At 45.3% G+C, this 18,516-nt stretch overlaps 1 protein-coding gene across 1 annotated transcript in view; it reads left to right on the top strand.

Annotated features, from left to right (window-relative positions):
• Window positions 1–18,516, top strand: part of CDH13 (cadherin 13) — a 1,061,540-nt gene that overhangs the window by 401,200 nt on the left and 641,824 nt on the right. The window contains exon 3 of the mRNA XM_006888881.1: window positions 17,900–18,108. Within this exon, the coding sequence (XP_006888943.1) occupies window positions 17,900–18,108 (209 nt within the window). The remainder of the gene's footprint in view (window positions 1–17,899; window positions 18,109–18,516) is intronic.

The following is an 18,516-nucleotide window of genomic DNA, read 5'->3' as shown; positions in this document are numbered from 1 at the left end:
CTGTTAAATGCCAACCACATGGTCTAGGCCCGATGGGTCCCTGGAGGGTCAGTTGAACAGACCTGTAGTCTCAAATTTCTAAAGGTCTCCAGAGCCCTTCTCAGATTTTGTCCTTTCCTAAGGGTCCATGTCTTCTTGACACACACCCCACCCCAACTCTATCTCTGTCTCCCGCGTGTAAAACAATGGTCTCTTTCTCACTCACAGCCAGTTGGACATTCACAGGAAAGCGGCATGTACACGCACATGCACATAGGTGCACTCGTGCACACACATGCACACTCACACACATAATGCTTCATGCAAATACTCTTACAAACGCACATACAGCAGATACTCTCTCATACAGGTACACAGCGGCACAGGGGGGTAAATGGTAGCCTCTTAGCTGAAAGATCAGCTGTTCAAACTCAAGCAGACACTCCATGGGAGAACGATGAGGCAGTCTGTTCCTGTTAACATTACAGCATCGAGAACCTTGTGTGCGGGCATCTCTGCACTGTCCTGTATGCTCTCTGAGTGGACCGCAATGACCTTGTTTGGTTTGGACCTAGCCCAGAACTGGCCCTTTGTTATGAGATGCCTTTGAAATGAGGGTGAAGAATCCACATCTGTATTATCCATGCTAAAATCTCAGGGGACCAACTCAGGACATACAGGGAATCGCAGAAGCATGGTATTTTCTGAAGTCCCTTGGCTTTTTAGTAACTGTTTCTTTTCCAAGTCCCAATATAACGTCTGACTTTGTGGTGATGTTATAACAACTTAAGAGGCCATGGTTGGTTTCTTTACCCAGAGAAGCGGTGCTTCAGTTCTTGTTTTAAAGCAAGTCTTTTGCAGGATTTTTTTATTTAAAAGATGAAATCACTGTTTCCATATCACTCTTGGATTTGATAATCCTCATTTCAGTTTCCACGATGATGTGGTGTCCCTTAAAGGGTGCAGAAAATCAGATGTTGAAGTCATTTGGAGGAGAATAATGACAGATCTCCTATAAGAATAAAACAATTTAAAAGGCAAATCCCTTTAAAGATGACAGATCCCTTTACCTATGGAAACAGACCTTGAAGACAAATAGTTTTGTGTGTGGACTGGATCACAAGTAGGCTTCTCAGCTAAGTGCTTGGTTTGGAATTAAATGATTGCTTTAGAGACATTAAAAAAAGTACAGATATGCCCTATTCTTCAGGGTCTATTCATCTTCTCTATGACTACTTGTCCATATACTTAATGACTGCAGATAATGGCTTTTTAAATTGTATTTAAAAAGTTAATCCTCTGGAGATTGTTTGGAATGGAAAGTGTATTTCCAGTTGATTGTATTTTAGAAAATTAAAGGCAATACACAAGCCTTGAGATAGTATTTAGTTAAGTCACGTAGGCCCTGTGTGTATCGCAGTAGAACTCTGTTACTTGGACTTTTCAGCATCCCATTTTTTTCAGAAGTAGATCACAGACTTTTTTCTTGGTCTCTTTTGGATAGATTTGAATCACCAACCTTTCAGTTAGTAACTGAATATTTAATTATAGCACCCAACTCATCGAGCCCACTGCTATCAAGGTAATAGCACTCTCAGTGACCTGTAGGACACAGCAGCTCCTGTCAGGGGGTCTCTGTTCTTTTAGAACACTCTGCTGGGAAAGGTGGAAGGTCAGAGGAAGAGAACAGGATGGGTTAGCAGTAGGCCCAAGTGTGGCAGAGACTGTGAATATGTCACAGGATAGAGCAAGGTTCAGATGAGTTCTCGATAGGGTCAATGTGAATCATAATAAACTCAATAGCACCTAAAAACAGCAACAGTTGCATTGCAGGTATCAATAGAATAACTAAATTACATCCTGAAAGTTCCTTGACTGTTTGTTTGAGCACTGCATTTCTTTAAAGGAAAAGAAAAAAGAAAACCAACCCAAACCAACCTTCATTTCTTTCTGCACAATTCCTTCCCAAGATTTGTAAAGTCATATTCCTGGTGATAGTATCTGCAAAGCAACATAATCCAAAGGTCTTCATTTCACAATGTTTAGGGTGAGAAGCCAGCATCTTAGTATTTGAGGGTTTGCAGATTACACCCGTTGAAACGTCTGTGATCCATTATCGTAAATATCACAGTTACAGGCCCATAAGCCTCCACTTGCAGTGTCGGTACACATGAAGAGAAAGCAGGGGCTGGAAATCTGGGAACCTTAGACTTGCTGTGGGTTTGTGCAAGAAAAGAGGCCATTTCCAGACACACGGGGCCTTCTAGAATCACAGTAATGCACTGCAGATCTTACATAAGAATCCTTCAGTCGCAGAAGTTGCCACTTTTGATGGAAAGCTGTGATTTAAATTTGGCCTACACGCTTCCCATGATAATTCAGGTAAGATGGCGGGAACGAAGTAGCCTCAGTCAGAAAAGCTTCTTAAGAAACCGAGTGAGGGCTGTTGTTGCGAGTGGAGGACTCACTCAGAGTTGAGCAGGACACCTTTGACAAGTGAGGAGACACCCTGGGTACGCTGCCTCCCCCTGTTCCCACCCCTGTTCCCACGAGGCTGGAGCCAAGACTATGCCACGTGGCATTAGGGATGCAATAAAAATCTCATGGCAACTGGAGGACAAATCGACATGACCTGGGGGCTGATCACTTTCGTGCTTTCTTCAGAAAACCCTCTGATCCAATGCGAAGTCCTTGTGCATCGTGCGTTAGAAGCCGGATTGTTGTATTTTCATTTCCTGATAAGGTCTTGTCAGCACGACAGAACCAATTTGTCCTCACATCTGGAGTATGTCTCATCCTCACCAACTGCAATTAGGTAGGAGGTGGACGAATTAGTTGGCTATGGTCAAAATGAGTCCCTTGAAATGTTGTGGTGGCTGACTCCAACCAGGAGTGGAGGGGAAGCTGTAGGAGACTCTGATCCTCAAGGAACTCCCAGGTGACCAGAGGATGCTGATATCAGGTGCTATTGTCCCTGTGCACAATAGAATTGAACACTGCCCATTCAGTCCTGTGCCAAGCCCCTCATCAGCTGCAGGTCAGGGGGTTGAGTTCCACTGACTTTTTGGAAGCAGACCCGTATGCCTTTCTTCTTACTCTGTCTTGGTTGGAATTTCTACTGAAAGCTGTTCAGTGACATAGCAACACTCCAGTGACAGACAGCTTCATGAGATGCTTTGGCCAAGAATCAAACGTGTGATGTGACTGATGTGGTCATACTGCCAATGACCTCTCTGAAAGGATAGGTCGAAAGAGCTTTTCCAAAAAGTGGAGTTGACTTCCTGGGACAATCTGACTGCTGTGTCTGCTTGGAATAATCATGCCCGCACTTTCAGAAAACGTTCTCAGTGTTGCTGTAGACACGGACTTGTGCACTTAAGCATTACCTCTAGAAAAATGTCTAAATCCTTTCATTGCAGTCAGAATAGCACAAGGCCACCTCTTCAGAGAAGTAGCTTAGCTTTCCAAAAGCCTTGAGGTTTTCAGTAGAGCAAAGATTCGTTCACACACTGGCTACAGATCATTATGGCACTGATGAAAGCCAAGTTTAGGAAGCAGTGTTAAAGTCAAAGGTCAGACACTCATTCTGGGGTGTGTGTGTGTGTGTGTGTGTGTACACGCGCGGTTTCCTCTACAACCTGGAACCTCAGCGTTCAGCAGTATACCAGCAGATTGTTGGCTTTGGGTATGACCAAATCTCAAGAGTGCTTGGATACAAATTCTAAATAGATCAATGCCCAGAAATTCCAGAGGTATTTTCTTCCACTCTTGGAAAGAAGCTGCACAAGTTAAAGCTTTGGACTAATTTCAAGTGCACTGGGGCTGTGTCAAGTCTCATTTTCCATTATTAGTGTGTATGTGTCCCTAAGCTCTGACCAGCAAGAGGCTTCTGAGTCCTGCTCTTTGGTGTTCCCCTGATGTGTTTTTTCACTTCCTTCCACAGCCCATCAACCCCCGTCTTTCAGCCTGTTTCAGCAGCTGACACAGCTCTTGTTAATCTGGTGTTTCTAGGTTGTTGTAAATTCTACCATTTTCTTTGGATCCCACCAACTCAGAAGAATTCGCTTTCCTAGTTCCTTCCCAGGAACTGAGGACAGACTCTACGATAAATGTAAGAAGTTCATGAAGAACTAGCACAAATTTGGCTACACAGGGCCATGGTGGCGTAGTGGTTAAGTATTTTTGGCTTGTAAGCAGAAGGTTGCTGATTTGAACCTAGCAGCTGCTCTGGGGGAGAAAGTTCTAGAAATCTTCTCTAGTAAAGAATACAGCCTTGGAAACGCCGTGCAGGCCAGTTCTCCTCCATCGTGGCCTGCAGGCGCACTGGGAGTTGGAATCAACTCTCCTGCAGTAGAAATCATGGCTTTGTTATGTGACTTGGGAAGCCAGGGACATGATGGTCCATTACCAATAAGTGTTTATCACGTTATTAACATTAATCTTTGAACGTTGGTGCCCCAGCCATTGACTTCTGCTGAACTAGTGCCTATCTGGTATGAATAATGTCTTACTTAGCTTTCTCAGCTAGTCCAGCATTTGGAGTTTTATATTTTTGTCTATTCTTGTGGCTCATTTAGGCTGGGAAACTCATTATTAAATAGTTCATCAAATTTCATATGAAAGCACTTCTCTTTTTCATTCACTAGTTCTTAGGAAAATATGAAACTATTGTTATATTAAACTTGTGGACACAGAGTAATTTCTTGAACTTGAATCCAAATTGACTCAATGGTGGCAGGTTTGAGTTCTGGCTCCTTGCTAAACTTTTATACCATGGACAACTCAGAGTCCCTAGACCTCCTTTCCTCTTCTGTAAATGGATCCTAAGATCTATGATGGGGGTTTGGATGAAAGGCTATGACTTAGCAGATCTGTACTCTTTGTGTGGTCCTTCCAGTTGATGATTTGTTCCTTCCCTTTGTGACCCTGTCCTCATTCAAGTACCAATGTGCATAGAGTACTGTTTGCTGAGGAAGAGAAAGGTCTATCTCTGTCTTCATCCTGACAACCTTACATAGCTGTTTTTGAAATGTAAACACCGGAAGTTTGAATCTGTTCACAATGCTGGAGATACGTTTACTATATCTATTCCCCGCCCCCTGCACCGTGGACCTTTTCATTTCAGTGTCCGCTCTTCTTCCTTCCCTCCTCTCTTTGTCTCCCCTCATCTCCTCTAACACCCACAAGTTTCTGCAGAAGCTTAGGGTAGAATAAGGGCCTGGCCTTGCTTAGCATTCTAGGGAAGGATATGAGTCAAAGCTGCAGGACCAAGAGTCATGATGCTCAGTTTTGCAACTGATGCTAGTGATTGTTCAGTGGGATCTTCCAACTGTCACAGCCGGGCCAACACTTCCATTTATTATCTGGGTACTTTTACTATTTGGTTTTAAAAACATTGTATTGGTTTGCATACAATCATCCATATACATTATATTTCAATTCATGTACTTGGGTTTTATAAAATCATGTACATTATATTTTATATAATGTGTTACCATTGATCTGTGCCAATTTTCACCCTGTCTTTTCACGTCTCCACTGATCCTTTCCTATTCCTTCACCATCCCCTCCACTCTTCAGTTCCCCTTTTTCTTTCCTCCTTCTCTCCCTCCTCTTCTGAACATTTATCCATAGCTTGCTCAGTTCTCCTCCTGTTTTCACGATAATGGTCTTATGCGGTACTGACGTGACTGAGCTGTCTCAGTCATGACGCTCTCTAGACACAGCAGCACGCCTAAGAGAAAAATACCCTGTGTCACTAAGAACTACAGCTACAACTTTTTACTTTCTTCAGGCTTTTTTCCAAGATTTGTATTAGATTAACGTCCTAGAAACAATCATGTTTACATTGCTTCACCTTGTACCCTCCATCTGCATAGCCAGAGGGCCTCAGTCCACCCTCCTGGAGGACTGACTTCTTTCTAGGGATTTCTGCAGGGCCTCGGGAAAGTCTTGCATGACTTCACAAACCCATCTCCCACATCTTCTCATTCTGGCCTTTTTATGGATGATTGTATCTGGTCAGCTCTTGAAGCATTTGAGGAAAGTTCTTTTAATATCCATCTGCAGGATCTCAGTGTTAGGAAAACTTCAGGGCACCCAAAGGGCCAGCACTTGTTTTGTCTGCAGTGAACCAGTGCCGGGCTGTGTTACCCTGAGAGGTGGGCCAAGTGGCCTCACCAGCATAACAGATAACAGGGGCCAATGGGAGAGTACCTGAGAGTATATGAAGTACCTTGTGGGTTTTTATCTTTGAGCTGTTTTATAGACCTCCCTCTCTAGTTGTGGTCGATCCACAGAACTGGCCTAGAAGACCAGTACTCTTCTGTTCTACCCTCTGTCTCCCTCTCTGACTGCTCACATGAAGCTGACCTCCTAATAGGCCGCCTTCTTTGCATGCGTACATGCTCATGGCAGAGAAGAAATCTGTGGAAAATTCACTCTGGCTCCTAACTTAGCCTCACTCTGCCCCTTTTCTCCAGACAACTCCAACTGTGATACCAAATAACCTTAATATTACAGTGGAACAAGTCTCTCCTCTCATTGACCTGCCCTGGAGATACTCACGGGGTGAAGGCATATGTACATATCATTGCTGTATAAATGTTTTTTTTCTAAGCCAAGGGCTATGTTAGAGGCATGAGGTAGGAAAACATGGAGAGGAAAGCTCTGTAAATCTGAGACTTAGTGATTCTCAAACTTGCTGAAACCAAGGTTTCTATTTCGCTGAACGGGTGACTTTCAAATTGACTTGCTCAAGTATTCACACGCTTGCATGCCATCATTCTCAGTTTTGTTTAGGGAGTTTCAAATTTGCTTAGCTGCCAAGTTGAGGCTGTGCTATTTATTCATTCAACAAACAGGGTTGAGTGAATACTGTGTCAGGCTCTATGCTATCTAAAGTAATTCCAATTTGAAATACAAATTCATGGTATTGAGAACCCCCATAGGATTGGCAATGTACAGCTTCCTATCAGAAAACAACTTGACATGTTTTAGAGAATCTGTAGCAGGGGGAAAAGGAAGACTGACAGAAAAGACTAGGTTCAGAGGTAGCAGCTCAATTTTTAATAGCAAGCAGAGGAAAATCCCCTGAAAGCAGATATAGATTCTTTTTTTTCCAAGAGGAAGCCCTTAAGGGTTTACGTGGCAAAAATAGGTTTGTGCTGAAGATCACTTGCTGGAGCATGCGTTATGATACCTTTGGCTGACGTGATAGAATTGAAATTCTATTTTATCAAAGTTGGAATTGACACATGAGATGGTATTAAGACTATTTTATGTTCGTCTGAACCTATCAGATCTTGTGAGCCTGTAGAGGCAAAATCCACTCCACTGCTGGGTTAATCAGAAGGTTCCAGAACTTTACAAATCCCTCTAAATTTCTGTGCTGAATACAGACCTGTCATAGAGCCCATGGTACAGTCCAGTGGTTCAGAAAACAGGACTATAAACTAGAACGAATCTGGGGAGGGGGCTCCCTGGGCCAGAGAGTTGGCCCAGTTTGACTGGGTAAAACATGCATTAGAGGAAGGCGGATTGACATGGGTGCATGAGAATTGAGGCTCTTCAAAGGAAGCAGAAGAAATGTGTCTGTTTCCCTCCTATCCATTCACCAATGAGACTCTACTCTTCAAATTTTCACTGGCTGTGATTTTTTTAAGGAGACTGCTAAGTCTTTTTTCTGAGTTTATCTCTATCTGAAATTGATGGGAAGATAGAATTAACAATAATCTACTCTCAACCCAGAAAATCTCTCCATGAAGAGAGAAGACAATGAAAACAATTTTATTATCAAATAAGCATTAAGCCCAGGACGTAATATAGATCAGAACTCTTCTGAGAATTGGCAAACAAGGGGAGAAATGGAACTATTTTTACGGTCCAGCTCATACCATACATGTCTTCAAGACAAAAGCCAAGTTAGGCCTCAGTGGAGGGAACTTGACCACACGATTTGACCCACACAGATCACGTTAAATTCGCCTAGAAATTGGGATGGCCGTCTGTGGTGGCTGTGTTTTTTTGTGTTTTTTTTGTTTGTTTGTTTTTTAAATTTATCACTTTGTGTGTGTGGACCGTCAAATCAGATCTGACTGGTACAGGAGGAGATTGTCCCTCCTTCTCCAGCAGAGCATCTGGTGGATTCAAACCGTGCACCTCTGGGATTGGATGGCTAATTGTTTTGCATCCGCTCAAATAAATACAACTTCTTCCATCTCTATGAGAGCAAAGATGATTTCTATATAGAGAAGACACAGAACTGAAACTACCATGGAGATAGGGAGAAAGAGATACTGACTTCTGTGGTGAGCCCGTGTCAGAGGGCCGGCTCCCAGGGTCCTGAGAAACGGGCCTGGGTTGTAAGACTGGCAAGAAGTTGATGAAGTTTAATTAGGCTTTAAAATGGTTGAGATACAATATGTAAAAGGGGCAGAGAAAGAATTTACAAGTTTTCTAATTTCTCCAAGAAAAGGACAGAAGAAGAAAATCTTTTTCTTTTGAGGCACCAGCTAAGATTTATATATAGATAAAGATGTAGATATGGATACAGATATAGCTACAGATACAGATATAGATGTACAGCGATCTGTCTAAATGTCTCTTCCTCTAGGTTGTGTGTGTATGAGTGAAGATTTCTGGTGCATAAAAGGAGAGAAATATACAAGTACAAAGGCTTCAACATCCACAATAATGTCTGAAATAGGGTATTACATGATTTAGATGTGCATAAACATTTTCTCAAAGTATATTCCCACTTCTGGTCATCCTGGCCACCACCACTGCTACTTCTGCTGCAGCTGGAGCCATGGACAGAGAGGAGAGGAATGGGTGGGGGCAGCAGCGGAGGTGAAAGGAGAGACAGGGTCCAGCGGGAGGGACAGAGCACTCCCAGCCACATCTGCAGTCCCACTCACCTGAACAGTAGGAGCTGCTCACGCCCAGAGACCTCACTGCAGACGCCCCCTGCCTTGTGGACAGCACCAGAGAGGCCACGTGCTACACCCTGTCCTCCTTCTCACCTGCTTGTGTCCCATCCCTGTTCTGGTGCCTTAAGAGTCACTGTGGAACCGTTAAAGTCATGAGGAGAAGAGCAACAGATGGAAAGCTGCTGGCTGTACCACCCGAGCCCCATCATGACCACAGAGAGGCCCCAGCTCCAGGTGCCAAGGACCAAGCAGGACCAACCGTGGGATTTCCTAGTGATGTTAGTTATAGAACAGAGTTCAGGTCTTTTGTACAAAATTTACTCTCAGTCATATTCGGCTTGACAACACTTAACCACTGCTAAATGAAACTAGTGCTGTTACATCTGGAGGAACATTCTCTGCTTTGTACACCACTCTTTGTCAATGTGCTGTATGAAGTAACCTGGGTTTGCTGTGATGCTGAACCTTGTACCATTGGGGTATCAAATACCAGAATGGTTTCCCAACGTGGATGGTGTTTGGTGGAGTTCCACTTGTAAAACAGGTTTGGAAACAGGAGTGGCATCCACTTCCTAAACCACACGCCTCTGGAAACTCTGTGAACTTGGAGAAATGGCAATAGTTTTGGAAAGGTATTAGGTCTTTTGTTCATTGAGTCGCTGTGAATTGCGCTCGACTTGACGGCAATCCACAACACAACAGATCTTGGGGGAGACAAACTGCCTCCTCTCTCTCCCTCAGGTGCAGCTGGCGGGTCTGAACTGCCAAACTCCTGGTTAAAAGCCAAATGCTTTGAAGATGGCTCCGCCAGAGCTGCTCTCCTAGGAGCGGGCAACAGCCTGACTGTACCCCGTACTCACTTCCAGGAGGCAAGAAACCTATGCCTTTGGAGTTTTCATTCTGAAGAATTAGGTTCGAAAGAAAGGAGGTTGACCATAAAACCAAAGTCAAGGAGATTAAGCCCCTTAATTCACAAGCCAAACTTCCCATTTCAATGGTGGTTTTGTCTCTCAGCTAAAGTTTGTCTCTCTGTGACATTTGCATTAAGCCCAGGGGACATTCTGAGTGGAATCCCACAGAAAGCATAATTGAAACGCTGAGTGGGGCCCATTTGTCTAATTTGCATTTTCCCCTCAGGTGGGGAGTTTGTACTCCCTGCTCTCTCCTCCCAGGGTGTTCAAAGATTATCTCAAAGAGTGATGGTGTAAAATTGATTCCAATAAATCCTCGTGTACAGTGTGTGCTATGTCTATTTCTTTTCCTTTGCAGAAGCTATTTGAAATGCCACCACAATTAACGATGGGCGTCGTGTTTAGAGCAGTCCCGATAGTTCATTACCAGCCTCATCCAGACGCACCGCATATTTGTTCACCAGTTTAATTGTTTATTAGAATTTTCCTGGTTCCTTTCTGTTTTCTCCACGGTGTCACTCAGATGCTTAGGAGACTGTCACTATAGAAACAAACTTTACCTTTTTAAAAACACATAGACACGGTGCTATTCAATTTTTTCTTGACTGTGTTCTTTGAACTCTGTCTGAAACACACCATCTTGATCTCTATTGAATGTTTGAGAATCACTGACACTTTCGTTGTGTCAACAGTCAATAAGATGAGACCGTGAGGCAAGACGATGGTCTCAGTGACCCCCATGAGCAGGAAGTCTGAGGTAAAGTTGTTATTGGTGGGGAGGGAGACTCCACTTTCTCCAAGGCAAAGAGGAGGAAAGAAAGACCTGATGGGTTTTCTCTTTCAATTAAGTATTATGTACGTCACACCTTTCACTTCTACATTGTCACAGTAGCCACTGTAAAAGCATGGCTGGTAGAGGGATGTAGACTCCCTGTTTTTAGAGGAAGAGGAAACAGCTATCACTCATTCTCGTGGATATAAGATGCCTTACTTACCAAAAAGGATCTCCGGTAACTTAGTGATAAGGAGTTGAGCTGCCAGCCCAAAGGCAAGCGGTTTGAATCCACCAGTTGCTCTGGAGGGAAAGATGGATTATTCTCTCCTGCGATTCACAGCCTCTGAGAACCGCTGGAGGGTCAGCTATGAGTCGGTTCTGACTCCAGTGCACAGAACAGCAGCAGATTCCAGAGGGAGTGCTGGCAGAGTGGTCCACAGCGTATCGAGCTCCCAACCCAAAGGCCAAGCCCCTCCGCTGCTTTGAATCGTCCAGCGGCTCCAAGAGAGAAAGATGGGCAGCACCTCCTCGGGTCAGTTATAGCCCTGGCCATCCACTGAGGGTCAGCTCGGACTCCTCGCCAGCTCAGGGGCAAGGAGCGAGCTGTCTTCACTTTAGTTCAGTCACTAAAAGAAATTGCCCAAATGGCTGCCCTTGTGGGCTCAGATGTGCTTTCTCCTAGCTACAGACCCTGAAGGCTCAGGGTGTCCGTCGTGGTGGCCCCTTCCCATCAGCAGTCCCAGCCCTCTCTTGGTCCTGGGATCCTCACCTGTGTCTGTCTCCCCGCTATGTGCATGTCTCCGTGTCTGTTCTCATCATGACCCAGAAGGGATGAGGTTTAGGGCTCACCAGTGGGACCTCAGAAACATAACAAAGAAACCCTGTTTTTCAGCAAGCTATGTCAGCAGGAAGAGCCCATTGTGCTGTGGCTGTGTGCCAGCCTCCCTGTTCTGTGGCCCTGCCTCCCCGTTCTGTGGCCCTGCCTCCCCGTTCTGTGGCCCTGCCTCCCCGTTCTGTGGCCCTGCCTCCCCGTTCTGTGGCCCAGCCGTCCAGAGATCCCAAAGCTGTAATCTTCACAGAAGACACTGGCTCTTCTTTCTGCCTCAGCCTGGCTAGTGGGTTTGAACACTGGACCTTTCAGTTAGCAGCTGAGCAACTGCTGTACCACTGAGGGAGGCTCCTTTCAACACCCCAAACCCCACCCAGCTCTCTGCTGTTGAGGCCGAGGGAGGCTCCTTTCAACACCCCAAACCCCACCCAGCTCTCTGCTGTTGAGGCCGTTCAACTTACAGTGACCCTTCCTCCACTCCCTAGGGCTGTAAATCTTTACAATGAGAAATTGTCCATCTTTCTCCTAAAGCGAGGAGGTGTGAATTCAAATCACCAGCTTTTCTGTTAGGAATCCATTTGGCACGTAGCATCCTCAACCCCATTGTTGTCGTGTACCACTGTGTGAGAACTGACTCCTTGCTGACCCTCCAGCAGGTTTTAAGAGGCTATAAAGTACATGAGAGAAGCTTGTCCGTATTTCTCCCTCGGAGCAGCTATGGATTCAAACTCTGTGCCTTTGAGTTGACAGCCCAACTCCTTACACTAGGCCACCAGAGCTCCTTCACATTGGCTTTGTTACTACTGTTGTTTTATGAACCACTGAGCTAGAACTTGCTCTTAGCTGATCCTCCAGTGGATTTTCAGAGACAGGTAATTGCTTGGAAGGAAGAGAATGTCCATCTTTCTCTTGTGAAGCAGTTGAAGGATTCGAACCACATGCCTTTGGGTGAGAGCACAATTCCTTGCCACATAGCCGCTAACATCTGTTAGTTTCCTAACATCTGTTTTGTTGGGTGGTGGTGGTTCAAATAGAAATACAAGGATAAGCTTTTTTGTTTCCCTTTTCCCCTTTATCTTTAAATTTATTTAACTATGTATGAGAAGATGCACCTGGCCTTCCAGTATGCATTATCAAGTATCTTCAAATAAATTTGATGTCAATATATAAAAGGAGAATCAATTAGAAGTGAGATAATAGGCATATGAAAGGTTGCATGTATGAGCTTGGTGACCCCGTGACGCTGGAAGCTGAATGACTGAAGGACAGACGAGCTCCTGGGCCACCCTGGTGGCAGGGCGGGGCTCGGGTCCTAGAACCAGGCAGCCCGGACTGACCATCTTCTCTGGTCCTAGAACCAGGCAGCCCGGACTGACCATCTTCTCTGTACACATTCTGTGTGTGGCCCTAGAGCAGTCGTGCAGTCTCACGGAACTCCTTTTCTTCTCACTGACACCATGCATTTCCCTGACAGTCACACCTCTCACTCTCAGCAGAGCGCTCTTTAATTTAGAAAAATCGTGCCTGAGATTTGTATGAAGTTATCTGAACACGCCGTCTTTGCGTATAATCGACTACCACACAGGACCTGGCTTTCACAGGCTGTCCTGGTTGTTTTTCTAGTATTATGTATGTAGAACATGCTAACCCATTTCTTTTCGGAAGCAGGAGCGGCATCCACTTCCTAAATGACATACCTCTGAAAACTCTATGAACTTTAGAAACGACAATAGTTACAGAAAGGCTTCAAGTGTTTTGTTCATAGGGTCTCTATAAGTCATGCTCGACTCAGCGGCGATCAACATCAACAACTTCCTGGCATCTAGCATGGTTCAGGCACTGCCTTGCCAGTCTTCGATGCCACCTTCCCTTTGGAAGCTTTCGGGTTAGCTGGTGGGGCTTTGCCAGAGAGTGGACAGGATTCAGCAGTGTGAAGGCCCGGTCTGAACCGCCGGCCTTCTCCTCTAAATCTGAGTAGACGTGCCTATAGTAACCACTGACCATCTCCATGGCAACGGCACGTGACCTGGCAGGCAGACGTAGAAGTACCTGTTTAGAAAGGCCTGGAAGGACCCAGCAGGCAGTGGGAATGCCAGCTGGAAGAGGCCTACCTTGGAGGGAAGGGTAGCTCTCTTAGTGCCAGGGCCCCAGGAGAATGAACTTACTATAATTCCCTTATGTGGCACTCTGCGGCCTGCTCTGAGCGGTTTTTGTATTAGGTGAACATTATCTTCTTTAGTCCTCATAACAAGGATTGTAGTTCCTGTAAGGCACGTTCTGATAGGTGCCCCCGTTTTACAGATGAAAACACAAGGAAGAAAGGGGCTAGGCAGTTTCCCCAGAGTCTCTGATGCCCTAAATGTTAGCTGTGCGGGGAAGGTATTGAAGTTTACCATTACCGGGGCCCTTCCCCTTGGGACACAGGCATACTGTTCTTGGCATACTGAGTCCCAGCCCTCCTCTCTCTGTCTGGAATGACCAGGAAGTACAGGGAGGGGACATGGCATCTTGACAAGCAGTGTGTTATCCAAGGTCTTGGTTCTTGGCTCTGGTGGCAGCAAGTTCATCTGGGGAGCTTTCAAGGAACTTTCTGCCCAGACTCCAGCCCAATTCCATCAGGATTTTGGGAAAGGGAAGGGACACGCTTGGCCTTATTTCAGAGAAAGATGAGCATTACCCTCCTGTGCGATTCACAGCCGCGGAAACCCAGGGGAGGGTCAGCTATGAGTTAATTCAACCTCTGTGGCCACAAGTGGAGCGAGAATATTCCCCCAGATTTCAAATAGATGTTGCTGTTAGGTTTCATACAGACGGTTCTGACTCCAGCTAACCCCAGTCCAGTAGGGTCCAAAACCTTCCCAGCACTGCTCCATCCCTGCTGGATTTAAGCCTGTGTGTCAATCTATCTCATAGAGGCTCTCCTTCCTCGTCACTGACCCCCTCATGATGTTGTCTCTCTCCTTTCTGAGAACATTTCCAAATACCTGGACAGCTTCATCGCTCTCCCTTCTGAGGAGGATTCTGGTGGCACTTCTCCCGGGATAGATTTGTTCACTGTTGTGGCAGTCCACAGCATAGTCAGGGTTCCTCACGGGTACCGTGATCCAAAGGAATCCGTTCCCCTCTGTCTTCCTTACTTATTGGAGAGCTTTCACATGTGCCTGAGGCAGTGGAAATGCGGCTTGAGTCAGATGCACTGTAGTACTCAGAATGACATCTTTGCTTTTTAAACACCTTAAAAAAGGACGTGTGCAGTAGGTTTACCCAGCATTCAGCTTCATGACTGCTGCTGTTTTCTTGCGCCCTGATTAGCCTGATGTTAAATAAAAATTATCTTAAGAATGAGCTTTGATTTGCAACAATGAATGAATGAAACCCCATAAGTTTTGTTCAAATCACAATTTTAAAAAAAATGAGCCTCAGAGTTGGTAAGTGGTTTCTTAAATATGCACCCAATGATGCAATCCCTAGTGGTTTGATTCAGTCAAGGGGACAGAGAGCCCTAGCATATGCGGGATGCCTTCAATGTGTTGGGTCTGTGTGTACGCTCTGACCTGGCATCTCTAGTGGCCCCTGACGGATTTATGAAAGGCATCAGGAAGTGACAACTGCTGTCTCTCCTCTGGGCCAGCCATTCCTGGGAAGTGGACATGCCCTAGAGCTCGTGGCAGGGAGGTCACAGATGTTTCTGTCCCTCTTGTCTCTTTGTGATCTTGGACAATTCTGTCCACCTTTCTGGGGAGGTTGACACCCATGGATGGTGCATTCTCAGTGAGTGAGATTTCTCCCAATGCGGTGAAAATGGGTTCTTGGTGGGGAGAGAACAAAAAAACCATCAGGGTGGTGTTTCTGTATATTGCAGTTACAGGAGCCCTTCAGAGGTTGTGGCTCTTGTTGTAAAAAGCTGCAAAAATAACATAACGGTAAAGAGTCACACACGTTTTCTGTGATACATGTAAAAGTGATGTTTACATGCTAACACCATCTATTTAATGTATGCCATAGCATGTTGGAAAAATACAAAATACTGTGAGGATGACCAAAACGGGACCCAGAATGGGTGTGTGTTGTTGGGGAAATGGGCTCCATTTTCTTGCTCAATAAACAGTTGATGGAATCTTGATTTTGTAAAAATAAAACAAAGCAAGCAAAGAGACTCCCATAGTATCTGTGTGAAGCACGATGGAGTGAGGTACGTCTGTATAATTCATGAACAGATACATGATCTCTCCAGCACCTTATGTGTGTGTGTGTGGTGTGTGTCCCCAGGCATAAGTATCCTCGTTGCTCTTTATGAGTCTCAATGACCTTATCTATAAAATGTAGGGAAGAAGATCAAAATAATATCCCCTCCAGACGATCATTGTGAAGATTAAATATAATACTATATGATGCCGGCTCACATGTGCAAAGCATTTTGTCAGCATTTGCTTTTATTTTTATTATGATTATTATCAGCTTATGTGATCGTTATCACTGTCAACATCATCTCCTCTGTGAGAAAAACATACTTCACTCATCAGATACTTACAAGATTTTCGTTCTCTACTGGGATTGATGTAGATATGGAAATAAGAACAAGTAGATGCCCACCAAAAGATACACATACGAAGATGTCCCTCGCAGCCAAACTGCAGGATTAAAGAGGGCAAATTGCCCAGGAGACTGTGGACAGTGGAATGGACACGTAATCAAGGGCAGTCATGTAAGAGGAAACTGCGACAGGTAGACTAAGGTTTCTTACAGGAGTGTGCATGAACCTCAAAACAGAATGTGGACAGAAGCAGCCAGACACAAAAGGCGCCCACCTGTATGATGTTCAGATGCAGATAAAACTATGTTGTTAGAAATCAGGATGGTGGTCATTTCTGGGGTGGGGGAGAGTGTTTTTTGGGGAAGGATGTCAAGGGCCCGGAGGGATCTTGGTAATATATTGCTTCTTGGATGCTGAGTTTCTGGAATGCTGGGTACAAGCTTGTGATTGTTTTGTGAAGTCACAGACTTGTGCATATTTGCTAGTGCACTTTCCTGTACCTGTGTCACGCTTCAGTGAGAAGTTTGCTAAACAAACCAGCAAACTTCTTCAGCAGAGAGCTAAGGAGGTGAAAGCTGGCCTGTTCCATAGCATGTGAAGGACCCTTGAAGGCAGGCAGACAAACGCATATGCACACACAGTGGACTAGGCGCCCTGAGAAGTAGAAGAGCAAATCCAGGTCAGGAGGCTCAGAGGCAAAGGGCAGCCTGCCCAGCTGTCGTGTCACTGCTGGCGCAACGCCCCACGGTCCATGTGATTGTTCCACCAGGGCTCCTGGTCCTTATTCCTCCCACATGCATGTGGTTGAACTATTCAGTGTGAACCTTTGCTCAAACGTGTCCTCTCCCTGCACCGCCAGTGCCTCTATTGTAATCCAAGCCAGACATCCTGTGGACAAAACTAACACAGAGTCACTGGTTTTCTCGACATCTCCTCTTGCCCTTCTCGAAAATCTTTTTATAAATCAAAGAAAAATCGAGCCCTTTGCCATTGAGCCAGTTCCAAGTCGGGATTTCCAAGGCCGAGTCGATACAGCAGCCGATTGGCACTGCTTCCACTCCAAGAGCAGCCGCTGGGCTGGAATTTGGGCCATTTTGGCTCACAGCTGAATGCTTAACTGCCACGCCACCAGGGTGTCTTTTCTAGAATCCAGATCCACTGACGTTTTTAATCTCTGGATTTGGGCTTGCTCTTCTGAATTTTTCCAGAGCTCCTTGTCTGATTCTAATGTTCCTCAGTTATTGCAATGCACTGAATTAGCCTTGCAATGTACTGAATTACCCTGGGGCCAGACAGAAACCTGAGCTTGCCCTTCTCCAGGGCAACAGCACTAAAAATATGGGTCCCGCCATAAGGGAGTATTTTTCCCCAAAGTGTCTCCTCAGAACATCTCAGCTTCATTCCCAGTCTTTCCTCAGATGATGCCTCTGGTCCAGCACGCCAACTTAGTTTCTTTCCTGACCTCATTATTTCTTTAACCACATTTTCATGCCTTGATACTTATAGTTGACTCGGCCTAGAATGTTCTACATGATTTATGGACTTTCTGATTTGCAGGAGTGTCATCCACTTCCTAAACAATGTGCCTCTGGAAACTCTATGAACTTTGAGAAGTAATAGTTATAGAAAGGCTTCAGGTCTTTTGTTCATAGGGTCGCTATGAGTCATGATCGACTCAGCGATAATCAACAACAACAACGGCATCTTGGAGACCTAACTTAAAGGTCCATGATGCTTTGAGACATTCCCTGGTTCCCCTGCAGTGACTCACCCAGGCCAGTGACTGGGGAAGGAAGTGGTCAAAGGGATGTCTTCACTGAGCCTTCAGCATGAACAAGGAGAAGAGGGTTGCTGGAGGGTAAGGTATTTGTGAAACTGAGTGGATGGTGCCTCCTGGTCTGCCCAACCTACTCATGCTCTTTCTGTTCTGTTCCTTTCCAGTGACCTTCAGTGACTGTAAAGGAAATAACAAGGTGCGCTATGAAGTCTCCAGCCCATACTTCAAGGTGAACAGTGATGGGGGCTTGGTGGCCCTGAGGAATGTAACTGCAGTGGGCAGGACCCTGTTCGTTCATGCACGGACACCCCATGCAGAAGACATGGCAGAACTGGTGATCATCGGGGGCAGAGACATCCAGGGCTCCTTACAGGTAATGCAGCTGCTCGGGCCAAGCTAGGTCCAAGGGGGTCCAGGGTCTGTCCGTGGTGTGTGAGAAATGGGTCATTTATTACATTAGAGATACTGCAATTAATTTTATTTAAAAAGTGTATGAATGGTTGAGTGAAAAGTCAGTTTGTTTTGTAAACCTTCACTCAAATTAGCATTTTAAAAACAGATCAATGAGGAAAAAGGAAAACAAACTGAGGATCATTGGCTTGATGTTGGCCAGGGTCCTTCTGTTGTTTCAAGTGTTCTGTTATCCTGAGCGTTACAGACACTCAGCTCATAAAATGTGGAATAGGGGATGTTTGACTTGATTGCCTTGTGCTTCTCAGCTATTCCAAGGGTGATCTGCCTCCGGGAATGATTGTGCTGGTGTACGAAGGATGGCTTCATT

This window comes from Elephantulus edwardii, unplaced genomic scaffold (assembly GCF_000299155.1).
Source record: "Elephantulus edwardii isolate Elephantulus edwardi_28Jun2011 unplaced genomic scaffold, EleEdw1.0 scaffold00072, whole genome shotgun sequence".
Lineage (NCBI taxonomy): Eukaryota > Metazoa > Chordata > Mammalia > Macroscelidea > Macroscelididae > Elephantulus > Elephantulus edwardii.
Note: the sequence above shows the minus strand (reverse complement) of the source record. Positions and strands in the feature narration are given on the sequence as shown.